Source organism: Trichechus manatus, unplaced genomic scaffold (genome assembly GCF_000243295.1).
Source record: "Trichechus manatus latirostris isolate Lorelei unplaced genomic scaffold, TriManLat1.0 scaffold00097, whole genome shotgun sequence".
Taxonomy (NCBI): domain Eukaryota; kingdom Metazoa; phylum Chordata; class Mammalia; order Sirenia; family Trichechidae; genus Trichechus; species Trichechus manatus.
In genome coordinates, this window is record NW_004444033.1 from 8,883,494 (window position 1) to 8,906,563 (window position 23,070).

Consider the following 23,070-nt stretch of genomic DNA (forward strand, 5'->3'; position numbering starts at 1 on the left):
ACATTCAGAGTTCCACACGCCCTGCGCCTGCAAGGAGCTAACCAGAGGGTGAGGGGGCTTTGGAAGGAGCCGGCACCACCCCTGCTCGCAGTGACAGGCTCGGGACTGTTCAAGAACATCAAGCCCTGTCCTTTTGACAAAATTGTGATGTGACTTTTAAATAGATTTTCATGATGCTTTCAGTGCAAAATCTCTCATTTTTTTTTTTTAGTGTTCTGTACCCGGGTGATGCAAGCAGTTAAAGCGCTCTGCTGATAACTGGAAGGTTGGAGGTTCAAGTTCACCCAGAGGCACCTCAGAAGAAAGGCCTGGCGATCTAATTCTGAAAAATCTGCCACTGAAAATCCTATGGAGCACAGTTCTGCTCTGACACACGTAAGGCCACCATGAGTCAGAATCGACTCTATGGCAAGTAGACCCGACGGCTCCATAAACTTCGGTAACATGACTGCCAACAGACTGGGTCTCCTAAACCGCTCTGAGTTGCTTCCTGTTTCCATTTACTTAAAAGCAACAAGTGCAGAAGACAAAGAAAGGGGGCAGGCCGCTGCAGCACTACAAGTCCATGCATTTCTGTTAAGGCGAAGAGGTTCTGAAAGACTTCCTGCAGAAACTTACCGCCATGAAGCTATACCATCTCCCCAGACCGGCAGACCCTGTCAATTTCTGAAGCAGAAACAGACCCGGAGCCTGGAGCCTGAGAAGCGGTTTCTGACTGATCCGGCTGCCAGGCTGCTTATACTCGTCTGCGGAAAATACACCACCACCATGTGGTGGATCCTGGCGAGCTTCAGAAACGGCACTCAAGCCCTCGAAAGGCAATGGTGAGTGGAAACACCTGCAAGAAATGCATCCCTTTATTCAGAAACAAGGATTGTACAATTCAAGATCAAAACCAGATGTCTGATGAGTTGTTTCAGAAGGTAAAAACTTGCTCTTCATAAGAAATAATGGTTAAAAAAAAAAAAAAGACTCATTCAGCTTGTTTGGCAAAACACTTTATTCATAAAAACTTCCACTCCGCCTTCACTCTGCTCCAATGCCTCAGAAGGCTGGAAGTTGACGCTGTATATCTGCACAGCTCAAAATCTGAATACCCACTAACGTCTTCGAGCTGTGTTACAATTCTCCACCACTCTCCGCCCCTGCCACCCCTAATCTTTGTGCTTAAAACTAAATACTGACTGAAGAGCTCAGAGGCTGGATAAATCAAACCCCTGCTGTCCTTCCCCACCCCTGCTCCACATAATGGCAGCAAATCCTGCTTGCAAAATTAGCCTTTTTGAAGAGGACGCCATTCTCTGGAATGAAAGCGACTGGCACCAAAATGACTTGTGCTATCAAGTGACCCACGGCCGTGTTTATTGCACTGGGAAAAATTGTTGCTTCCCTCTGTGGTTCCAAGTCTTCTTTACATCTCAAGAAACAGAAAGAATTCAGCGTGCCCGGAAATTCTTGTAACTCTTTTTCTAAGGAAGTATGGGTTTTATTTCTTCTAAGTGAAGGCTTATTTTCTCACCTCTCTCTGGTTCCCTTGCAGCTTGCCTCACCTGATCAAAAATGAGGACTTTGGGTAGGATGGTTAGCAGTTTAAGTAGGTAAAGCTCAGGGGAGATGTCTCAGTGTGACCCCGAGAACAGACAAATGGACAATGAGCTCCACACATCAGCCAACGCAAACCCGCTCTGCTGGTCTTGGAGATGTGAGGTGGGGCTGGCCACCCGATACAGCCTACTGCAAAACCTTCTCAGGATCTTCAGTGCTGCCCCAGTCGGCATCTCCAAGCACTTCCTTCCTGGGCATCAATGATGCCAGGTGCTAAATATATAACAGGGCTTCAAACCCGGTTCATTTCTGTTCGAACTCCTGCTCAGAATTTGCATTTCTAACAAGTTCCCAGGTGATGCTAATGATTCCACCCGATATACTGAATCAGAATCTGCATTTTAACAAGATCCCCAGGTGATTCTTATGTATAATAAATTTTGAGAACCACTGCTCTACTTGTGGTTCTTGGAATTGGTCCCTAACCAGCAGCATTAGCATCGCCTGGGAACCTGTTGGAATTGCAAATTCTCATCAAGGGTTCAAACAGAAAAGAACACTGATATATAACGCTCTTCCCTCCTCCTATCAGGCAATCCAGTGAGCACAAGCTGGGGGCAGGCTGCATACTGACAACAGCTCGTGGGGCGTCCTCAGTGCTCCTCCACTCCTCCCCTTGCCTGGAATCTTTGGAAGTTTCCTCTTCACTGCCTTGCCAACCAGCTCGTGAAGAGTGGGGGTAGGTACCAGAAAGCATTAGAAGGTTTCTCAGAAACTTGAGGGAATAAGAGATCTTGGCAAGCATTCATTTAACACAAGTCAGACACTGTGCCTGGGGCCAGCAACACAGAAATGAGTCTAAGACACGATCCCTGGCCTCTTCCTTCCCTGGAAACTGCTGGAAAGAGAGAACACACTACAAAGCCAGGAGAGCCAGTCTCCTGCCCTCACTCAGTTCACACTGAACATATTCTAATGCTTACGACTAGTTCTTTTACTTACAAATACCACTGATACTTTCAAAGGTCGTACCAATCAACAATAATAATGAATGGATTATATCTATATTGACGGTTCTACCTCAGAATGGACTGCAACCAGGTAAGACTCAACCCCATTTTTCAGGAGAAAGCTATTGAGTCCAAAATGCTTTGGTTATCTCATGAGGGCAGAATTCCTCATGGGTCTATTTATTCCAAGCCCAAGAGAAACAAACTACAGCAAATGTAGGGTCTGAGTTTCCGATCACTACGCTGCGGGTCTTCACGATGCGGATTTGTGCACCTGCTCAGTTCTTTGCTACATTCTCTAACATGCCAACTGGTCCCCTGACGAACGTGCCCCCCAGTCCAGTGCTGAGGCACTGGTTTGAATTCTTCCTGACCTAATGTCTTCCCCCTGCCTTCTCCATAGGCACCTGGCACTGTGGGGTGAAGCAGCTCGAGGGCCGGGTAGAAAGAAAGAGCAAAATGAGAAAACTGTTTCCCAGACACTGAAGCCAACGGTGGTGAAGGTTCTCACCCCCGCTGTGAGTTAGAGCGCGCGCGCACACACACACAGACACACAGTTTACCTTAACCCTTCATGTTCAGACTCATCCTCGCATTCAACACTCTGCTATACGCCCTCACCCTTACAGATGCACACCCCTAGTATCAGTGCTCATAGGGATGTAGGACTAACACACGCTGCACACAGATAGAAATCCACAAAAACCACCTGAAGGCCCGAGAGAGAGGGGCTTAGCCGTGAGGTTCTACGTCTTGCTCAGCAATGAACAGAAGCTGCAATGAAGAAACTGGGGCTGGGGGTTAAGAAGGGAAAGAAAATAGGGCAGAAGAGAGGAAAGGTGCTCGGGAAATGGCTACAGGATATTTATTAGAATTCTCAAAAAACTATCGCGTCGTCTTCCAGAAGAACAGAAGACGTTGTGGGTGGCACAGGCCAACTCCGTGGTCCCGGGCTTTCGTCACTTAGAGCACTGACCACACTGGAGTCCTGCAGTGTTTCGTTTTGGCGAGCAGGCAGGAAGACGGGGAAAAACTACCTGGACCGAGTCTAAACACTTCAAAGTGGGACATAAACTTATCAAGTATATATGTACATAATGGTTGTTTTAGTTGGATGCAAAAGAAAATAAAGGATAAAAATTGTCTTACTAATTAAAAAATGAAAAAAGCATTGAAAACATGACAATAGAATTTTGGTAGAGGATAAGTAGACATTACATTAGTATCATTTGAATAGCCACTGTCATTTACTTTAACCTTGTCTATTGTCTTATCAAGCTGTTAGGTGGCCACACACACACACACACACACACACACACACACATCTTCTGGTTGGTGTCATCCGCTATTTGATCAATGCTCTAAGGGTAGAGTCTTGGACGCCACACCCTTTTGTAAACAGACTATATCCTCTATCTCTGAAGCACAAGATTACCTGGTCTTGACCCAGAGAAAGATGAGAGGCATTTAAGGCATTTCTCATTCCGTTTAGTAAAGTCTGACTCTCTACAAAATAGTTTATTTGCCCTTTTAAAAAGAATTGGGAAAAAATTTCCACTTGGATTGCAAAATTAGTGAACAAAGGTGAACACATGGTTAAAAAAAAAAAAAAAAAGAAGACTGGCAAACAAAGTATTGACTAAATGTTGGTTAGACCTAGTTCCTGCTATCCAACTACTAAAGAGGAACATCAGTCCACAGGGCATCTCAGCATCCTGCTGCCCACGACTTGTTTCGTGTGTGAGCATGTGAATCTATTACCTGTCCCCTTCACTAACGGGACTGGCAGAGGTATTCAGACTGAGAGAAACAGACACTCTCCAAAATAAGACTCTGAAATGGAACGGACCCAGTTAAATGGTACTTGTGTACATTGGTACTGCTTTCGATGATGAAAAGTGGCAACATTCCCACCAGCATGAAAGAGTTGATACCATGCTAGGTAAGGCAGTAACGATGGACGGTTACCCAGAGACGCCAGCTAGGTGGCACTCAAGCAGTCCCTAGGGACAGGTCCTTCTATTAAGTGGATAAGAAAAGGAGCTTTCATTGTCTTTGTTTTTAAGAGGATCTTTAACACTTGGTATTTATGGCGCTGTCAATCTGATGAACTCCACGTATTTTAAACAAAGTGCTTTTTGGTTCCACGATAGACTCAGCCTGCTTTGGAGTAGACCCTTATAGGCACGCAGCAGTTGTCGACATCCAGAACAACAGACCAGCCTGAACCCTGCGGCTTAGGTGGAGAAACAGTATCCGTACTTTATAGAAAAACTGGGGCGCCTTAAGGGACTTGACCAAGGCCACCCAGAGGTGCCAGGACACATCTGCACCACTGCTGCCAGACCCGTCTACAGCTCTGCTACAGATGGTGGGCCGCACACCACTCATGGAGGGAGCCCAGGGACCTGGGGCCACACCTTGCCTGGAGAACACTATCTGCACCCAGCAGGAAGCAAAAGGCCTTTTCCATATGCAGCGAGAGAAGGGGACAGTAAGCTCCCCTGGCTACACTACTTGTGTGAGGTTAATGAAGTCAGGGGCAAAGAGAAGAAAGAGGGAATCAACACTGAGTCTGCGCTCTTCTCTCCTCCAGATGCTCACACACACCCCCGCCACGGGAGCACACGCAGACCCACGGCGCCCCTCCTTCCAAACCAGCCTTTAAAATGATTGCTACAAGATGCATGTTTCTCCATACAATAAATGCACACAAACCCTCCCAGATGCCCACCAAGGACATCAAGACACTTCACAGGAAAAGAGAAAAAGGAACAATTCTAGTTGTGATTTGACCTGACATATACGCCACACCCCCCTCAAGTATCCATACTAGATATACAGCACGCATATACATGTCCGCCATGTATGTAACACACACACATTCACTGATTCGCCTGACTGGTTGGGATTCTATCAGAGCTGTCAGGCTGCGCTGAATCTCCCCCATTAAGAAGCCTTTCAAAGCCTCTGCCCACCCATGGAGACGCAGCCCAGGAGTGATGCTGTGCCTCTAGGGGGCGCCGTGGCTGTCTGGTGCCGCCAGGGTCAGCTTTCCTGGGCCAGAGTGGCGGTGTCACCTCAACTGCAGGCTCAAGGGCTTCATACGAAAGACAGAGGGAAAGAATGAGTCTCTCTTTTTCAAATTCACACACACAACCCTTCTTTCTTATTAACACTGTGCCATAAGATATGCTGCAGATTTGTTCTAAGTTTAGAAAGCAGTAGATGTGAAAGCGTCTGACTTTTTATAGAAAAAAAAAAAAAAAGCAAATGTGGGAGAGACAGTTCCCATGGTCCTGCTCCAGTGTCACGGGGCCCGGCTCACAGGCCCGCTGCGCCTTTCCCAGCTGGAGGAAGTCCGGCCCCAATGCTCCTGGTGCCATCACAGTTCACTTGGCCACCAGCTGTTCCTGACAGTGACAGCTGGAGCATGTCAGGGTGAGGAGTGCTGCTGAGGATGGAAGGATGGCGGAAGACAGAAGGAACAAGGCCGCAGAAGAAGAATAACTGCTATGGCGTAGCGTCATCAGACAGCAACGGAAGGGTTGATCTTGTCCGAGGCCAAAGATGTAAATCGAGTACCTCTGAGGACTCAGAAGTCAACAGGCAAGTGTAGTCCTGAATATTTTGGTAAACAAAACAAAAAGAACAAATAAACAGGCTGTGCAATTGTACAGAACTATTCTTTTTCTATTTCAGGGTAGAGGGGTTTCTATCACGAGTCTACAATGTCGGTCTGTAGAGCTGTGAGAACTCTGAGAAGGCTCCTCCTTCCAAGGACTCTCCGGTACACGTTTGGTTCAACGCTGGGGTCGTTCAGCACTGATGACAGTGACACGGTGGCTGGACCTTCGCCAGCCCCCTCTCACTGGAACGCTTATCTGCATGCTCCAGGCAGACGTCAGTTCTCCTTGTCCTCCTTGGGAGGTGGGCTTTTTGTGGCTCCTAGGTGGTTCCACACCTCTGTATACATTAGGGTCCCAGTGAAGACAAACAAAGTGCCCAGCCAGTGCCACAGAGTGAACGGGTTCTGGAAGTACAAGATGGAGAAGATGAGGCTCACAAACTTGCGCAGCGTCACAACGAGCGTGACGGTGAGGGAGGTGCATTCTGTGGTCAGGATGAACACGCCCCGGATGCACACGTACCTGGAGGAGGGAGTTAAGGTAGTTTTCTGAAGACTGTACTCGAGAGATCAGTTGGGAGAACATTCTGGCATGGTGGCTTAAATGTTCATATTCAGAGAATCTGAGGGCTGGCTAGGGCTCCTCTGGACTCTTCCCTGGTAGAACACCCTACAGAACTCCTGTGCTGCCATTCCAGTGGTGGACCTCAATTAGAAACTGCCTTAAAACCTCCCATTGTCCGTGTTCTGGATTTTCCCCACAGTTTACAATGAAGGTTGTCTCCAGCAACATGACAGAGGGTGACACTCTCAGTAAAGGTGAAAACACACCACCTTCATTTGTTCTTGTCCCCAGTGCTTCCACCTCCTCCTCCAAAGAGGAACTCTGTATGGCAAATCTATGAGGTGACTATAGAAGAATAAGGCTAATCTCAATCCATTTCATTATTTTAAAGATTCAATGATTTCTATGATAAACTAAAGGTAGTTCAAAATAGCCATTTAAAAAAAATTAACTTTTGATTAATTTGAAATATCTTTCAGAATTTTGCGGCAGCTTGTGATAACCTGAAATATCCTAGAATACCAGAAACACCCAGGTAGAAATCACAGATTGTTCATGTCATATACTAATTCTTAAGGAGCCCTGATGGTGCAGTAGTTAAGTGCTTAGCTGCTAACTGAAAGGTCAGCAGTGTGAACCCACCAGTCGCTCCTTGGGAGAAAGATGTGGCAGTCTGCTTCTGAAAAGATCACAGCCTTGAAACCCCTGTGGGGCAGCTCTACTCTGTCCTGTAGGGTTGCTATGAGTTGGAATTGACTTGACAGCAATGAGCTATACTAATTTTAACTATTCATGGGACTTCTAAATTCCCACAAGCATTCCTTTGGGGACACTTACTCCCCTCCATGGGACCTGCTGCTCCATCAGCATCTCTTTTGCCCCCAGCAAAGGAGCTCACTGAATAGCTATCTCTGTCACCTACTTAAAAAACAAACAAAAACCAAACCCGCTGTCATCAAGTTGATTCCGACTCATAGCAACCCTCTAGGACAGAGTAGAACTTCGCCACAGGGCTTCCAAGGAGCAGCTGGTGGACTCAAACTCCCGACCTTTTGGTTAGCAACCGAGCTTACTGCAGAACAAATCAAGGCAAAATCAAAACTCATGTCACTGCACTGCTAGAAGCAAAGAATAAACATTTCCTGTCAAAACAAGACAAGGAGACAATATGGCGGAGGGGTCCAAAGGATACTGAGTGATGACATTCATGAGGAGGTAGAACCACATGATGGGCACCGTCACACCGATGACTGGAACTTGATATAATTCTGCAAACGGTAGAAGAGAGTACAGTCATATTCCTCTCAGACAGCTAAACCTCTCATCTTTGTGAACAAGATAACACAGACTGACCAGAACAGGGGCGGCAACATTATTTCCTTACAGAGCATTACATGTGGATTTGGACCATACATCATTTTGCTTGCCTTGGTTCCAGGGTACATCAGTCTCAAAAGTCATGAGGTGGTTTTTTAAGACAAATAATAATTTATTTTAACTTTTAAATAAATGGTTTAACTGAACAGGGCTCCACTTTACAAAGACAGATGGTGAAGCACAGTGAAGTTCCAGATGGCATGGTCTTAACTGACCATCGACACAAAAGGGAAGACATTTAGAAATATGTACAGTCCTACTAGTAATCAAGGAATTTCAAACTTTAACGAAGATTGTATCATTTCATACCTATTAGCAATTTAAAAATGTATAAATAATGTCCTAATTCTGGCAAGGTGGAAGTGGACTGGCTGGCAGTTGGTGGTAGTGGAATTTGGTGTCTTTCTTTTACAAATCAACTTCCCAATACTTATTAAAAACCAAAACCAAACCTGTTGCCATCGAGTCAATTCCAACTCATAGCAACCCTATAGGACAGAGCAGAACTGCCTCACAGGGCTTCCAAGGAGCGGCCGGTGGATTTGAACTGCCAGCCGGTTCGGTTAGCAGCCGGACACTTAACCGCTGTGCCACCAGGGCTCCTAATACTTATTATGGGCCATGAAAGTGTTCATATCCATTCTTAGGAGTTAATCCTAGAGAATTCAAAAGAAGGAAAAAGTTCTGCGCTCTTTGCAGAAAAGACTTTGAATCAATCTAAATGCCCAATGATGGGGCAAGGGCTACTTAAGCGAAGGTACTTTAAATGAGGTGTTATAATTTGATAAAAAGAGAAATCATAACGATTATATAGTCACATGAAGAAACTCAGAATGAAAGACAATATAAAATTACATCTACACAAGGATTACACCTACGTACAGATATTTACAAGTAGACAATGCCCGGAAGGACACTGTTAAAGATGAAATTAGTTGATGAGAAGGACAATGAAACTGTACCTTTTTTCCCCATCAGATACCTTGTTACATTACTTTTATATAATGAGACTTGCGCAGTAAATATTTGAGAGGAAATAAAATACCCAAGATCAAAGAGAATAAGGGCCTAGCCATCCTCAAAGGGCCAGTTTTCTTTGTACTGCTGAACTGCTTTTGGGGTTTGAATTACACAGCATAATTTAAGAAATTCTGATTAAAGTGAAGCTGAGATCTGATTAGTCAAAGCACATTAATTTTCTTTTGCAAAATGGTAAAAATCCATATGTATGATTAAAAACAATTTGTTATCACTGTGTTCTGGGCTCGTGAGCAACCCCAGAAATCTGGTACTCTTGTCTTCAATACATTTAGCAAGTACTGAAAAGAAGAGGAAGTTAACAGATGTGATTATTGTTTAATAATTTCAGAGATCCACCATATAAATCCGCTGAGGAAAGAGATAATCCATATGACTTAAAATATTTAGATGGGTATTTAGTTGTCTTGGAAAATTTAAGGGATATCAGATTCATCTGAGACACTTAATCTTAAGACAAGCAAGAGAAAGAAAATGTATAATTGAGGATGATCCTGAAGAAGTTGAAGGCAGACTCTAAAATATTTTTTCATAATAAATACCCAGCACTGCGACTTTTAGAACACCCATTCTAGTAACTAAATCAGTTCCAAGGAACTTGATAAAATTTTTATTTCAACAGCTCTTAGCTATGAGAGGAATCTCAGAGACCTTAAAACAGCATAGGTCAAAAATCAGAAATAATTCTAGATGTAATTCAGAGCGTTACAGAGTTTCTTGCACTCCACCATCATCACAAATGCTTTTTTGCCTGAATGGGAGAGGCAACATTACAAATTCAAGCAGAACAGCTGAGCATCACCACTCCCTTCAAAGAGCAAGCAAATATTCACCAGACACCTACTATAGTTCAAAACAAACTCACTACTGTAGAATCAAATTTATATTAAAAATAGGTATTTTACTTTTATTTCAACAGGCCTTTTCTCATCCATGATCTTAAAAATTGCTGACCCAAAATTAATCCACTAGGGTTTTTTTTTTCTCTCTCACTCAAAGTGGCTAATAGACTTTTACTTCCTGTTCCAAAGAGCAGACCATATCAAAACCACTGAACTGTGATTAAATTTCTAGAAGTCCCAGGACTGCAGGTGGGTAGAGGGACAAATCTTCCTGAAGTTACCTTTTTTTTTTTCCATTTATTATCATTATTTTTAACTGTACTTTAGATGAAGGTTTACAGAACAAATGGTTTCTCATTAAACAGTACACATTGTTTTAAGACATTGGTTAACAAACCTCATGACATGTCAACACTCTCCCTTCTTGGCCTTGGGTTCCCTATTACCAGCTTTCCTGTCCCCTCCTGCCTTCTAGTCCTTGTCTCTGGGCTGGTGTGCCCCTTTAGTCTCGTTTTGTTTTATGGGGCTGTCTAATCTTTGGCTGAAGGGTGAACCTCGGGAGGGACTTCATTACTGAGCTGAAAGGGTGTCTGGGGGCCATATTCTCAAGGTTTCTCCAGTCTCTGTCAGGCCAGTAAGTCTGGTCTTTTTATGTGAGTTAGAATTTTGTTCTACATTTCTTAAGTTACCTTTTTAACATTAACTCAGTAGCCATTAAGTCCTTCATCACCATGGAAACCTGTGTTCTTTAAGCAAAAGTCATTTAAGGCTCTGTGAATCCTCCATTCTCTGGAGGAGGTCTCCTCTTGCACGAGGGAACGTTTTCTCCAATGTGCAAATTGTTTGTTAAACACAGAGCAATCAAATGTGGCGTTATTCTTTTGAATAAATGTCTACATTAATTTCAAATGGCTACAATGTAAGTTAGGTATTACTTAGGTATATGCAATGTAAAGCCTTGATTTAAAAATGGTTATTCCTCGTGTGTCCATTTGTCTGTACAGCATTCTATGTCTATTAGTAGATAATCCCATCATATCAGTAACTGCTTGCAGGTTAACTGACAATAGACAGCTAATTTATTAAATAGTCACGTTAGCAAGTAATCCAAAAACCAAACCCATTGCCATTGAGTCGATTCTGACTCATAGCGACCCTACAGGACAGAGTAGAACTATCCCACAGGGTTTCTAAGGAACAGCTGGTGGATTTGAACTGCCGAACTTTTGGTTAGCAGCCGAGCTCTTAACCACTGTGCCACCAGGGCTCCTAGTAAGTAATACCTAACTTACATGGCAGACATTTGAAATTAAAGTCGGCATTTGCTGCCCATCTACCCGGTAACGAATGTGATCTGGGCACAGGAGCCACTGGTGGCAGAGAAGGACGAAGGGAGCAGAGAGCTGGCCTGCTGCCCTACTCCCCCACCTCTCATCTCTGCAGTGTGTTATTCTGTTTGTTTGTGTTTTCCAAACATCAAACATTCCGCGTTCAAATGCAAACACCCAAATTACAAAGCCAAAGAGAAAATGTGAAGATACTCTCTTCCTTTCATTGCAAATAACGGAGAAGTGCCTGTAACAGCTTTTGCTCCTGCAACTGCTGATCAATAGCAGTACATTCCTGAAAGGTGGATGGGGACAGTTTCAAGGACAGATGATTTGGATAAGATCCTGAAAAAAGTAGTGGTCAAGTCAGGAAGAAAGCTGAGACCTGGCCTCAGAAACTGTCAGGTCATTCTCCCGCGTAACCCCAAACTCACCAGATTTACTGAATAGAACTGCGTGCTCATAAATATCAGAAGCCAAGAAGAGGAAACCCGGAAGTGGAAGGGCATGCTGGGGGAAGAAATATTTTACAGAAATTTAAACACAAAACCATTATAAATAGATTAGTTTTACAGTGTTTGACAGTTTTACCAGTAATTTGACAAGCAATATAAAGTAAGAAAAGCGAGTTAGACTTATTACGTGAAACGTAGCCAGTGCTTCTGACCACTTGGCACTGCATGTCATGCTAAAAAAAAAAAAAAAAGTTGCCAGCGAGTCAAATTCGAATCATGGCAACCCCGTGTGTTTCAGAGTAAAACTGCGCTCCATAGGGTCTTTGGAAATTCTGGTGGCATAGTGGTTAAGAGCTACCGCTGCTAACGAATCCACCAGGTGCTCCTTGGAAACCGTATGGGGCAGTTCTACTCTGTCCTATAGGGTCGCTATGAGTCGGAATCAACTCGATGGCAAAGGGTTTTATAGGGTTTTCATGGCTGGGACCTTTCAAAAGCAGATTCCCAGGCCTTTCTTCTGAGCCTCTGGGAGGGGGCGAACTGCCAATCTCTCAGTTTGCGCCACCCAGGGCTACTAAGCCCAAAATTACAGTTCTCGCCCTTAGGGAGTCTGATGGCCCTCACAGACAAAGCAAAAATCAGAGCTAGCATTCTTTCCTCAATAAAAGGGAGTGGGGCGATTTAAATACATAGTCCTCCTGCCCAAGAGGACATGCTACGCTTTACTATTTTTGAAAAATGCTAAGCAAACATAGGATTCAAAAATTATGAAGTGTGCAAAAGGCAGACTTAAAGGAGTTTAGCAAACTAGAGGGAAAAGGGATTTGAGGACAAAGATGAGGTCAGGGAAAAAGAAATGAAGACGAGAATGAAGAGGCTGAAGAGGAAGAAGAAACAAGCAAACAGAGACAAACGCATTGAACGACAACCTCCACCACCCCCAACAATAATGATAAATTACAGCTAATTTACTGGGCGGCTACTATGTGCCAGGCCCTGTTCTCAAAGAGAGAGGTGAACCACCAAGAATGCTCCTGTTGTTGAAATCCCCAGCAGCATACTCTGGCTCCAATTAACTGTCTCCAATTGCTTGTTTGCAACTTCAGTACAAAGGGCTGGCAGCACAGTCATCCCTGGGGCAGCCGTGCCTGGAGGCAACTACCTCACCCCGACCTTGAGGGGCTGTGCTTGGGGCATTATGGTGACAGGAAAGAGGGAGGAGGGAAGGAAGGTCACAGGAGGAGGCTCTGGATCCACAGTTTAAACCCAAGAGGCTCAGACACATAGAATTAGCTCATTAAACCTGCTATCAATGAAAACAGCCCATCTGGGAGAATTTCTCCTCTCACCCCACCTTCCCACACTCCACCCCTCAAATGCCTGCCTGCTCAAACCTCCCCTGCATGGTGCTTTGGAACTCCTTTTCCCTTGCCAGGTGTCCATGTTTGTTTTAACCCGATTTCATCTATGGGAACTTTGGAGGTGAAGGTACCTTGTCCCTTGGGGTTGCCCCTGGTTAACAGACATGTTTTATTCACACTGACTGATCATGGTCATCTCGTGCAGGGAACTGTCTGGTGGCTCAGAATGCAGATTAACCAACCAGTTGCCATTGAGTTGATTCCTACTCCTGGTGACCCTGTGTGTGTCAGAGTAGACCTACTCCACAGAGTTTTCAGTGACTGATTTTTCAGATTTTCAGAACTAAATTATCAGGCCTTCTAAGGCACCTCTGAGTGGACCTGAATCTCCAACCTTTCAGTCAGCTGCTGAGCGCATTCACTGTGTGCGCCACGCAGCAACATTAGCACACTCTTAAAAGTACTTCAGTGCACGCTCCCGATGCAGTCTGCAGATAATAAACTGATCCTTCGACTACACAGCAGGATGGCATATTTCATTTGAAATAACACATTGCAATTTAGTAATCCTCATCTTCCCCAGGTTCAAAAAGTTGCTTACGTTATAAAACAAAGCCTCCTTTGAGTGTTTCCCAAATTGTTTATACAGAGTCTCTTGGAATATACCCATCCTTGCAGACATCAGAAGGGCAAATGTCAGTGCTCCAATACCTGGAAAACAAGCAGCTGGTTACACGGCGCCTACATTTGCCCATTTCCACAAGTTTTCCTAAAGAACATTAACTTTTCGAAATTATACAAAGATTGCAAACCAACTATTTGTAGAATATTTTAAAAAGAAATAAAAACCAATCACAACATTACATCCAGTCCTTTATAGTTCTCTCTCTGTAAATACATTTACACGTATATTTTTTTACACTAAGAAAGGATCAGATTGCACATGTAATTCTTTATCTTGCTTTTTCCACTATCTTTTTCCTGGACTTTTCCTTCATGTCATTAAATTTTTTTCCAAAGTGATGGTTTTGTGGCTGCATAATATTCTATCATGTGAATGTACTATGCTTAAATTTCCTACAATATGAGAATGGTTAGATTATTTCCAACAATTTCATTATTAAAATCAGTGCATATCCTTGTGCATGCATCTTTAAACAAACTGTTGATTATCTCCTTAGGATAAACTCTCATAAATGGAATTACTGAGTCAAAGGTTGTGAACATTTAAAAAACTCAATACACATTTTTTTTTTTCCAGAAAGGGCGTATCAATTTCTACGCCCAATAGTTCGTATGAGAACGGTTGTCTGATTGCAACCTCAGCAAACAATAAGAATTATCATTTATTATCTTGCCAATATGATAGGCCAAAAATAAAAAGGTAGTGCATTTTTGTTTCAATCTGCATTTCTAGTGAAGCTGAACATAAAATTATTGAGCATTCGTTTTTCCCTTATAAATTGTATGCTCATATCCTTTTTTGGGTAAAGTATTTTTCTAATAGCTCATAAAGAGCTCTTTTTATGTTAAGAATAGCAACCTAAAAAGATAAAGTGTCCAACCCAAGAAGCAAGGAGAACATAGTTCTTTTGTTCCTATTTCTCCTCCACTTTCTAAGTCTCAACCTGTTATTGCCATCACTGACAGCACCTGGAGAGTTCACCTCTGGTATCACACAGTGTGAGAACAAAGCTCTACAGTAGTGGTCTAATTAATTCCTCAAAGAGATACTTGTGTTTTAAAAAATTCCCCAGGAGACTGTGAGGAGCAGCCAGGCTTGGGAACACTGCCATACGGAACAGCAAACTTAAGAAGAAAATAAACCCAAGATTTGGAAATAGGCCCCTTGGAAATTTGAAAGGCCACTGCTCTCATGTGCTCTTCTTTTGCAGAAGCTCCTACTCATTGGACAGATGATAAAGAAATGGATGGTGCTCCAAACACTGCTCCCCAAGCGGGATGGGCAAGTAGGCTCAGACACTCCTGTCTCCACCAATGGCAACTAAGAAAACATGGACCCATGTTAGAGAAGAGGCTGTCTTGAGCACAGACAATTTCTTGAACACCTCAGAGTGTTCAGAGACCCGCACTCCCAGGAGGCTCTCTCTTCCGCGGTATAATGTGTTTAGCCAAAGCTTCTTGCCAAGAAATACGCCCCTTAGGAGAAAAGTCAGCAAACAGAACTGCAGAGGCAATTAGCTTCAGGGTAATTACTGTACTTGCCTAGTAACCACCATGCAAACGCCTGGAATCCATCATTCTCACTCATGCTGGGCTGGGAAGTCTAAGAAATAAGGAAAAACACCAGGTACAGAGATCAGAGCGACAAGCAGGTACTCAGATATGAGGGAAACATGTATGCTACCCACTTCCCTCCACTCGTCTCTATCAGAAAGAGATCCAAGTCCTTGCATTATGAAAGCATTCACATTTATTTTGTTACTAAGTGCCTGGGCCCCAACAGCAAGGAGTGGGTAGAAATGATGTGGGAAATGATTCTTACCACCTGCTTCGCTGACATGAAAGTGCAAATAAATATCCCCACAGACACCAAGGCAATGGAGGTGTATTTGAATACGCTGTATCTGCAAAAATAAGAAGAAAACATCTCAGGGAAGCACAGATACGAATGTCTGCATGATATTTATAGTCAGATATGGCATGAGAGTACAAATTACTAAAATATGACGGTCTGAATCACTCCCCACCAGAGTCTATGGAAGTATGTCGAGATACTGATTTATTTCTACACAACACACATCCCTGGTGTAGTTCAAAAATAGTTTCCAGTAGTTTGTTGGCCAATACATAGTTTGTTTCACCAAAAAACAAAAATAGAAATAGATGAGACATGACATTCCATTTTGCTCTCAAGTGTCCAAATCAGAGCCTGACTCAGACCTTAAGTGGAATCTACTGTTTTCCTGTCTTTAGGGGGCCCGGCCCTGAATCTTAGGATACACCCCATGTAAGAGGAAGAACAGGGCATCAGATATAAGTAGCAGGATTCAATACTCAGAAGAAGGATTCAATTGTCCATTTTCAAGGGAGAGGATTTTTTTTTATAGTCTCAGAATGAAATGACTTCAGCGTTGTTTTTAAAGGTTGGTGTAGTTGGATAAAATGGAATATTCCACCTAGAGAACTATCAGCAGTCACTAACAGTGGCATTTCGCATTAACTAAAGCAGCATCATTAGCATCCCTCTCAGACTCTTGGTGATAAAGCAAAGGGCCTCAGGCAAGAATGAAAAGAAACTTACAGGATGAAACCATTCAAGGTTTTCTACTCAAATACTTTGCACAGACCTGGGCACAGCACCTCCTAAGAGGCCAACAGAACCAGCTAAGAAGCAAAAAAAGTGAAGTAGAAGGCCTACGAGGACCAGGATAGTGGGGGAAGAGGGTGGGGTGAGGAAGCGGGCATTATTGAGGGCAGATCTACAAACAGAGAACTCTTCAGTCTGCAAAGACAATGAGGAAGAGGTTAACTCAGGCCAAAAACATAAGGAAGGACACAGTGAAGGTAAACATCGACTTGGTCCTCGATTCCTGGAATAATGAGCGCACTATGAATGAACTCCGGGGGCTTCCAGCCGAGATAAAGAGATAATAAGTTACTCATTCACTACATTAGATAGTTAACTTACAGAAATTCTTGCTCTATGGGTGATTCATACTGAAAAGAGTCAAACAGGCTTTGGTAGATCAAGATAAGAAACCCAAAACGAGTTCTTAAGGGAAACAGATGCTTGAGAAAGGCCCTGCACATTTGGGGTAAATACCAGGAGAACACAAGCCCTTCTAGGACATGTTCCTTTGTACCCCTGTTATGGGGCCAAAATCAAAGGTCAGAAGGACCAGAGATACGTCCCAAGGTGGTGATACGGTAATTTCAATGCTACCAAGAAGCACAATGGTCATTTCAAACGGAACAAATGTGAGTATGATATATGCATGCTTGAATGCAGAGAACCTAGAAGACAGACATCAACGACAATGGTATTTATCTGGGGAATACATAAGCCTCAGGAGACACAGGGTCCATGATAAGGAACCTAATAGGACAGGACAATTGTCCTTTGTATGATACAGCCATCATTACTTAAAAATCTAGGCTTTCACAGGCTGAAATGACAGGCCGCTTTCTAAACTAGTACAGAGTTCCAGTACCAGGGCTGGATCTGGAATACACTGAGAAATTTCCCCAGACTCTGTGTGTAAAGCCCTTTTCCTTGGGAGTGAGGGTGAGGCTCAGAATGAAGGTGGAAGACATAGACTTTGAAAAAGCATCCCAGGCACTTCTGGTATTTCCCACCTACCCCGAGAAAGCCACTGGTGACAGAATCACGAACGTTTCTGAAACTTCCCATCCCATCTCCTTGGCCATTTAGGCCTTTTCGGAATTTCCTTTCTAATAGGTATGAGTATCCCTTAGTTCATTACTTTGCACTGATGAACACCTTCTATGACACCACTGCCTGACAGAACTTCTGTGCTGTTGGAAATGTTCTATATCTGGGCTCTTCAATACAGTGGCCACTAGCCACGTGTGGTAGCTAAGCATTTAAAATGTGACTAGTGAGGCTGAGAAACTAAATAGTCTGTTTAATTTTAAGTAATTTAAATGTGAACAGTCGCATGAGGCTGGTGGCTATGATACTGGACAGTGCAATTGTAGATCAATTGGCTTCGTAGGTGAGCATGGTGCTAACGATTCAATGACGACAGGAGCTAGTCAGCTCTATGCCAAAAGAACACTGCTCCAAAGCCACAGGTGAGGTCTCTTAACTTGGTCAACTGCCTCATAAATATGCATGACTGGTCACAGCGAGAACTAAGAAAACAGGTAGATGGCCAAGAACAAATGGATCCCCACCATGGGAGAAGGAAACCAGATGCCTAGCTATGGATGTTGGCTCAGCATAGCACTCCTATGCATAAGATAGGAAAGTGCATTATTTACCTTTTCTTCAAAATGATAATTCCCAGAATCATGCTGGCAATCAGAGAACCCTGCAGAGGAGAGAACAGGAACAGAGAGTTAGCACATCAGGGAAAGACAGTCACGTAATTCAAGATAAACTGGAACACGGACAAGGCGGGGAGAGGAAATAGTTGGAAAGAAGGAGGTTATGATGAATAATTAGTAAAGTTCTGTTGTTCTTAAGATAGGAAAAAGTATAGACCACAAAAACCTATCAGGTAAACTAATAAAACCTTTTACAGACGACAATGAAAATAAAAGTGGTCAATTCTCAATAATTGGTCCTGGTTGAAGCCAGGGCTGGCAGGAATAAACTATATCACAGACTCATTTTTTGTCAACTTTTCCATCTATCGAATTTGTAAGTGCTTTTGGTAAGTGGTGCTCCTGCCCCCGACAGCTTCAGGGAAAGGAGTCATGTGAGGCTCTATCTATTCCCTGGAAGGCATCCATCAGCAGGTATTTATTGAAAGTCTACTATGTGCTCAGTACTTTGAAGGCCATCTTAGTCATTATAATTGGCCTTGGAAATTCTCTTTGGGACGAGCACGTTCAATCTCACAAGAATCTCAGACACGGTATAATGTTATAACTCCAATTATCATCTATTTTGCATTCTTCTGCAATCTGAACCATATTCCGCTTGAACTCTTTCCTGCCCTTCAGGGAACACGGTTGTTATTTATATACGTACTACACACAGAGCCCCTCACCACGCACGAGACAGAGAAGACCACTACTGCTTTGGGAGAAAGCCCACCCTCGGCAAGAGTTTTCCCTTATTTAATTATTTCAAGTCTCTGCTTAAATAAAATCATGAAAGCAATGTACCTGTTCCATGTACTAGAAGCAAAGTGAATTTTATGGAAGAAACAAACAGTAAAGTGATATGAAGTTAAACGAGATTAATAGCCAGTTGAAATGTAAAAATCAACCAGATGAAGGAAATTAAAGGTAAAATCTAGTTCTGAGGGAAATTTTAACTTTCCTTTTAGGAATCACTCCTCAGCGCTGAGACAAATGAAACAAAAGCAAACCCCCACTTTCCCATCGCTCTCTTTTCGCCTTACTTCTCAGATGATAGCCGACCTCTCTGGCCACTCCCTCACGACACCGATTCTCATACCCTAGACTTCACCGCTCACAAGACCTTCTCAATCTACCTACTGAGCGATATTCTCAGGGGCCGTACGCGTGCGAATGGCAGCACTCACAGATCTGAAGATCATGTGCAGGGGCATGGCGATGTTGAGATTCAGGGCGTAGTTGTTAACCACGCTGACGGTGAAGAACATGGTGACCATCACGGCATAGTACCTGGAAAGCAAGGGGAAGACCCCATCACACAGAATCTACCACTTCAAGAGGATCAAGCCTAGAAGGAAATATATTCTTGGTTCAAAAAAGTATTTTGGTTGTTTTCACGGTATTAAAGGATTGTATCACTATTATCATGGGAAGTCCAATACTGTTGTTAGGTGCCGCTGAGACTCATAGCAACCCCATGTGACAGAGCAGGACACAGTGTTTTCTAGGCTTTACAAGAGCAGATCACCAGGTCCTTCTCCCACAAAGCCACTGAGTAGGTTTGAACCGCCAACCTTTTGGTGAGCAGCTGAGTGATTAACTGTTGTACTACTCCTTGAAGTACAATACTAAGAATATATAAAAGTACTTTACATAGCCAGACTTATATGGGAAATGTATGGATTATAGATTATGTTTAAAGAAACACTTTTATGATTTTTAAAGTATATACAGCAACTTAAAACTAGGCTTTAGAAGTGTTAGCTGACAGACATGCTAGGTTTTTTTAAAGCGAACAGATAATTTTTCTTCTTGGATCAATTTTTTGTATTTAATTTTCATCTACCTCTGAAATACCTGAAAATGATGAATTCTCTCAAATAGTTCCTCCATACTCTTGTTTATATAATTAATTTTCACTATTTCTAAAGAAAAATTTTGCCAAGTCGAGGGCTACTTGGAGCCGAGCAACTGTTAAAATTATCCCACACTCTGCATCAGTAGCATCTGAATCAATGAGGACATCACCTGACTTGTACAGATTTGTATTGAAAATCAAGGTTTTGAGGACGTTCACAGGTCTTCAAATGAAAACAAAAACTAAAAAAAAAAAAAAATCCAGTAATCCCAATAATTTACAAGGACAAAGGAATGAAGGCAAATGAACAATCAATGAACAAATTAATTAATTAAATAAGCTTACATTTTTCGGCCTCACTTTGATCTAGAAAACATTTAAGATGCCTTTCATACATATTTTGTGAAATTATATAAACCTGCCATGTTTTGTTGGTCAAAAAGGGGTAAATATCAGCAATTTCATATGATTCGACCTAATACATGCAATCAGAGAAAAGGTAACATTTAAAATTAAATAAAATAAAAGAATACAGGACAAAAGTAAGTAAGAGACATGATATTGGAAGTTTAAATTTTGACACAAATTCCTACGTATTTGCTTGTGGTGAGTCACAAATATTGTTTTAAGCTTTCTAGCTTCAAGACAAAAAAGGAGACGAGATTGTTTACATCATAACGTATTTTCAGCTCCTTAGAATGACAACTATTCCAGAAAGAAATGTCTCCCATCGGTGTCCATAAAGAGGTTTCTTTACAATGTCCTGTGCCATGTCCTCAACAGTATCCTCTCAACAAACAGACTAACAACTTTGACACACTCTTCCAAGTGACGTTCTTCAAAGTGGAGGAACACGAAAATATCCAAGAGCAGTTCAGGAATATGAGGGGCGGGGCACAGGATCCTACAGGCCAGGGCAGAAGCTATGTGATGGTCTGGGTCGATCACTTGACTTGTGTAGGTTTTGGAATACCTGGAATGATGTTTCCCAAAGTCTATTTCCTGAACTGCTAGTTCCCCGGAGATGCGTTATGGAAAAAGGGTAGAAAAAATGTGGGAAATGAAAGGTTTCAAGAGTAGTCCTTAGGAGACTGATGATGATAATCAGCAAATTAAAGGCCCTGAAAAGTTGTATCCAGCGTTTCCCTGAGATTTTAATCCTGGAACCCTTTTTAATATGTGCAATAGTCCCATACTCTTCAGGACATGCTGGTCTGTGTGCACAGATTCCCAACCTTTTCCACCTCTACACACCTGAAGAACATGACGGCAGTGGGTCTCCATCTACGTTCCATGACGGGACCTATTCTGTGTGCTGTTAGGCATGCAGCCGGAAGCCCTGATAGGCAGCCATTGCTGTTGTTAGTTGTCTGGAGCCTCTTCCGACTTATGGTGACCCCATGTGTGCAGAGTAGAACTATTCCATAGGGTTTTCAAGACTGTGACCTTTTGGAAGCAGATCACCAGGCTTGTCTTCCAAGGCGCCTCTGAATGGGTTCAAACCACCAACCATTTTGCTAGGACGTAAGCGCTTAACTGACTGTGCCACTCAGGGACTAATAGGCAGCCAAGCCAGGGCTAAATGAACACAGTCTGGGCAGTGTGAGTCTCTTTACAATGAATACAGAACACAGTATCATATATGTGCGAAATCGCTAGCAACAGCTAAGTAATACTATTGGTGCCGACTCCACAATGTTCCTTGCCAAACTGTCTCAGTCCTGTCTTGAAGAGATGCCATTTGGAGACAGAGTGCATCAAGGATAGAGTACCTCAGAAGAATCAATTCCAGTGTATCCTACATTGCTGCCCACACAGCACTGCCTCGAAATTGCTCATGAGGAAGAGTGACACAGGCAAGATCTGGATTCCAGCTTCACACACAGAAGATGAAACAGCCACCACAGACAGGACACACTTGGGGGTATGGCTGTTTAGGCAGGCTCACGGGGAGCCTCACCAGGCAGGGGGTGGAGCCTGGACTTCACTGTGAACATAATGGTACCCCCGAGAGCCTGTGAGCTGGAGGGGGCCTGAGAAAGCTGTCGGAAGTTAAAAGTGGAAGGATGAAGAGGCAGGAGGCAGGGAGGTCAGGAAGCTAGGGTACTATTATAAGTTATGGTACAAGTAATAAGGCCCCGAACTATGCCTGTGGCAGCAGAATGGGAAAGATAATGGGAGGAGGAAGGAAAGGGTCAGAGGAGTCCAAAAATACCACCATTCTTACTGTGACATAAATGCCAGTCTTCAGAAGCAGTTTTATTAAAAAAAAAAAAAAAATTTAGAATATTTAGCGTCCATGAGAAAACTTACAAGTACAATACTAATAACAAAATTCAGCTAGGTTTTCTACAGCCGGCTCCCACGAACGCTGTAAAAGAACACCAGCAACAATGAGCCTTCACTTGAGTACCTGGACACAGTTAACACCAGAATGTCGCCCTCAAAGAGATGAAGTGACAACATCCTACCAACTACTCCAAAATGCATGGACTACACTTTTATCTCAAGCCTCTCGCGGCAAGAATGCTGAGTTTTCAGCACGTTGTTTATTATAAGAACTGCCCCATGAGTAGAGTTATGCAAATCTGGACTAATGGACAGAGATCTGGAATCGACCAGCCTGCCTTGGCATGCCATGCAACTTTAAAAAGGAACGACAATCACACTCTCAAAACATCTCACAGCTTTCCCGGCATAAAGGATAGCATACAGATTATTACAGAATTTTTGTGGTAAAACTAGGCTTTTGGCTGATCATGGAGCCCTGGTGGCGCAGTGGTTAAGAGCTATAACGGCTGCTAACCAAAAGGTGGGCAGTTCAAATCTACCAGCTGCTCCTTGGAAATCCCATGGGGCAGTTCTACTCTGTCCTATGGGGTTGCTATGAGTCAGAATTGACTCGACAGCAGTGGGTTTGGTTTGGTTTTGGTTTACACTATACATGGAGCCGAGTGGCGCAGTGGTTAAGCACTCTGCTGCTAACCAAAAGGTTGGTGGTTTGAACCTACCAGCTACTCCATGGGAAAAAAGACCTGGTGATCTGC

At 43.2% G+C, this 23,070-nt stretch overlaps 1 protein-coding gene across 2 annotated transcripts in view; it reads right to left on the bottom strand.

Moving 5' to 3' along the window:
• Nucleotides 1–959: 959 nt before the first annotated feature.
• SLC35B4 (solute carrier family 35 member B4) overlaps nt 960–23,070 on the bottom strand; it is a 33,197-nt gene continuing 11,086 nt past the window's right edge. For both annotated transcript variants that reach the window (XM_004382688.2, XM_023737131.1), the window contains 8 exons: nt 19,353–19,455; nt 18,118–18,167; nt 15,656–15,737; nt 15,376–15,436; nt 13,751–13,860; nt 11,768–11,843; nt 7,941–8,016; nt 960–6,706 (listed from right to left, as the gene is read on the bottom strand). In XM_004382688.2, coding sequence (XP_004382745.1) covers nt 6,460–6,706; nt 7,941–8,016; nt 11,768–11,843; nt 13,751–13,860; nt 15,376–15,436; nt 15,656–15,737; nt 18,118–18,167; nt 19,353–19,455 — 805 coding nt within the window. In that variant the 3' untranslated portion in view covers nt 960–6,459. The remainder of the gene's footprint in view (nt 6,707–7,940; nt 8,017–11,767; nt 11,844–13,750; nt 13,861–15,375; nt 15,437–15,655; nt 15,738–18,117; nt 18,168–19,352; nt 19,456–23,070) is intronic.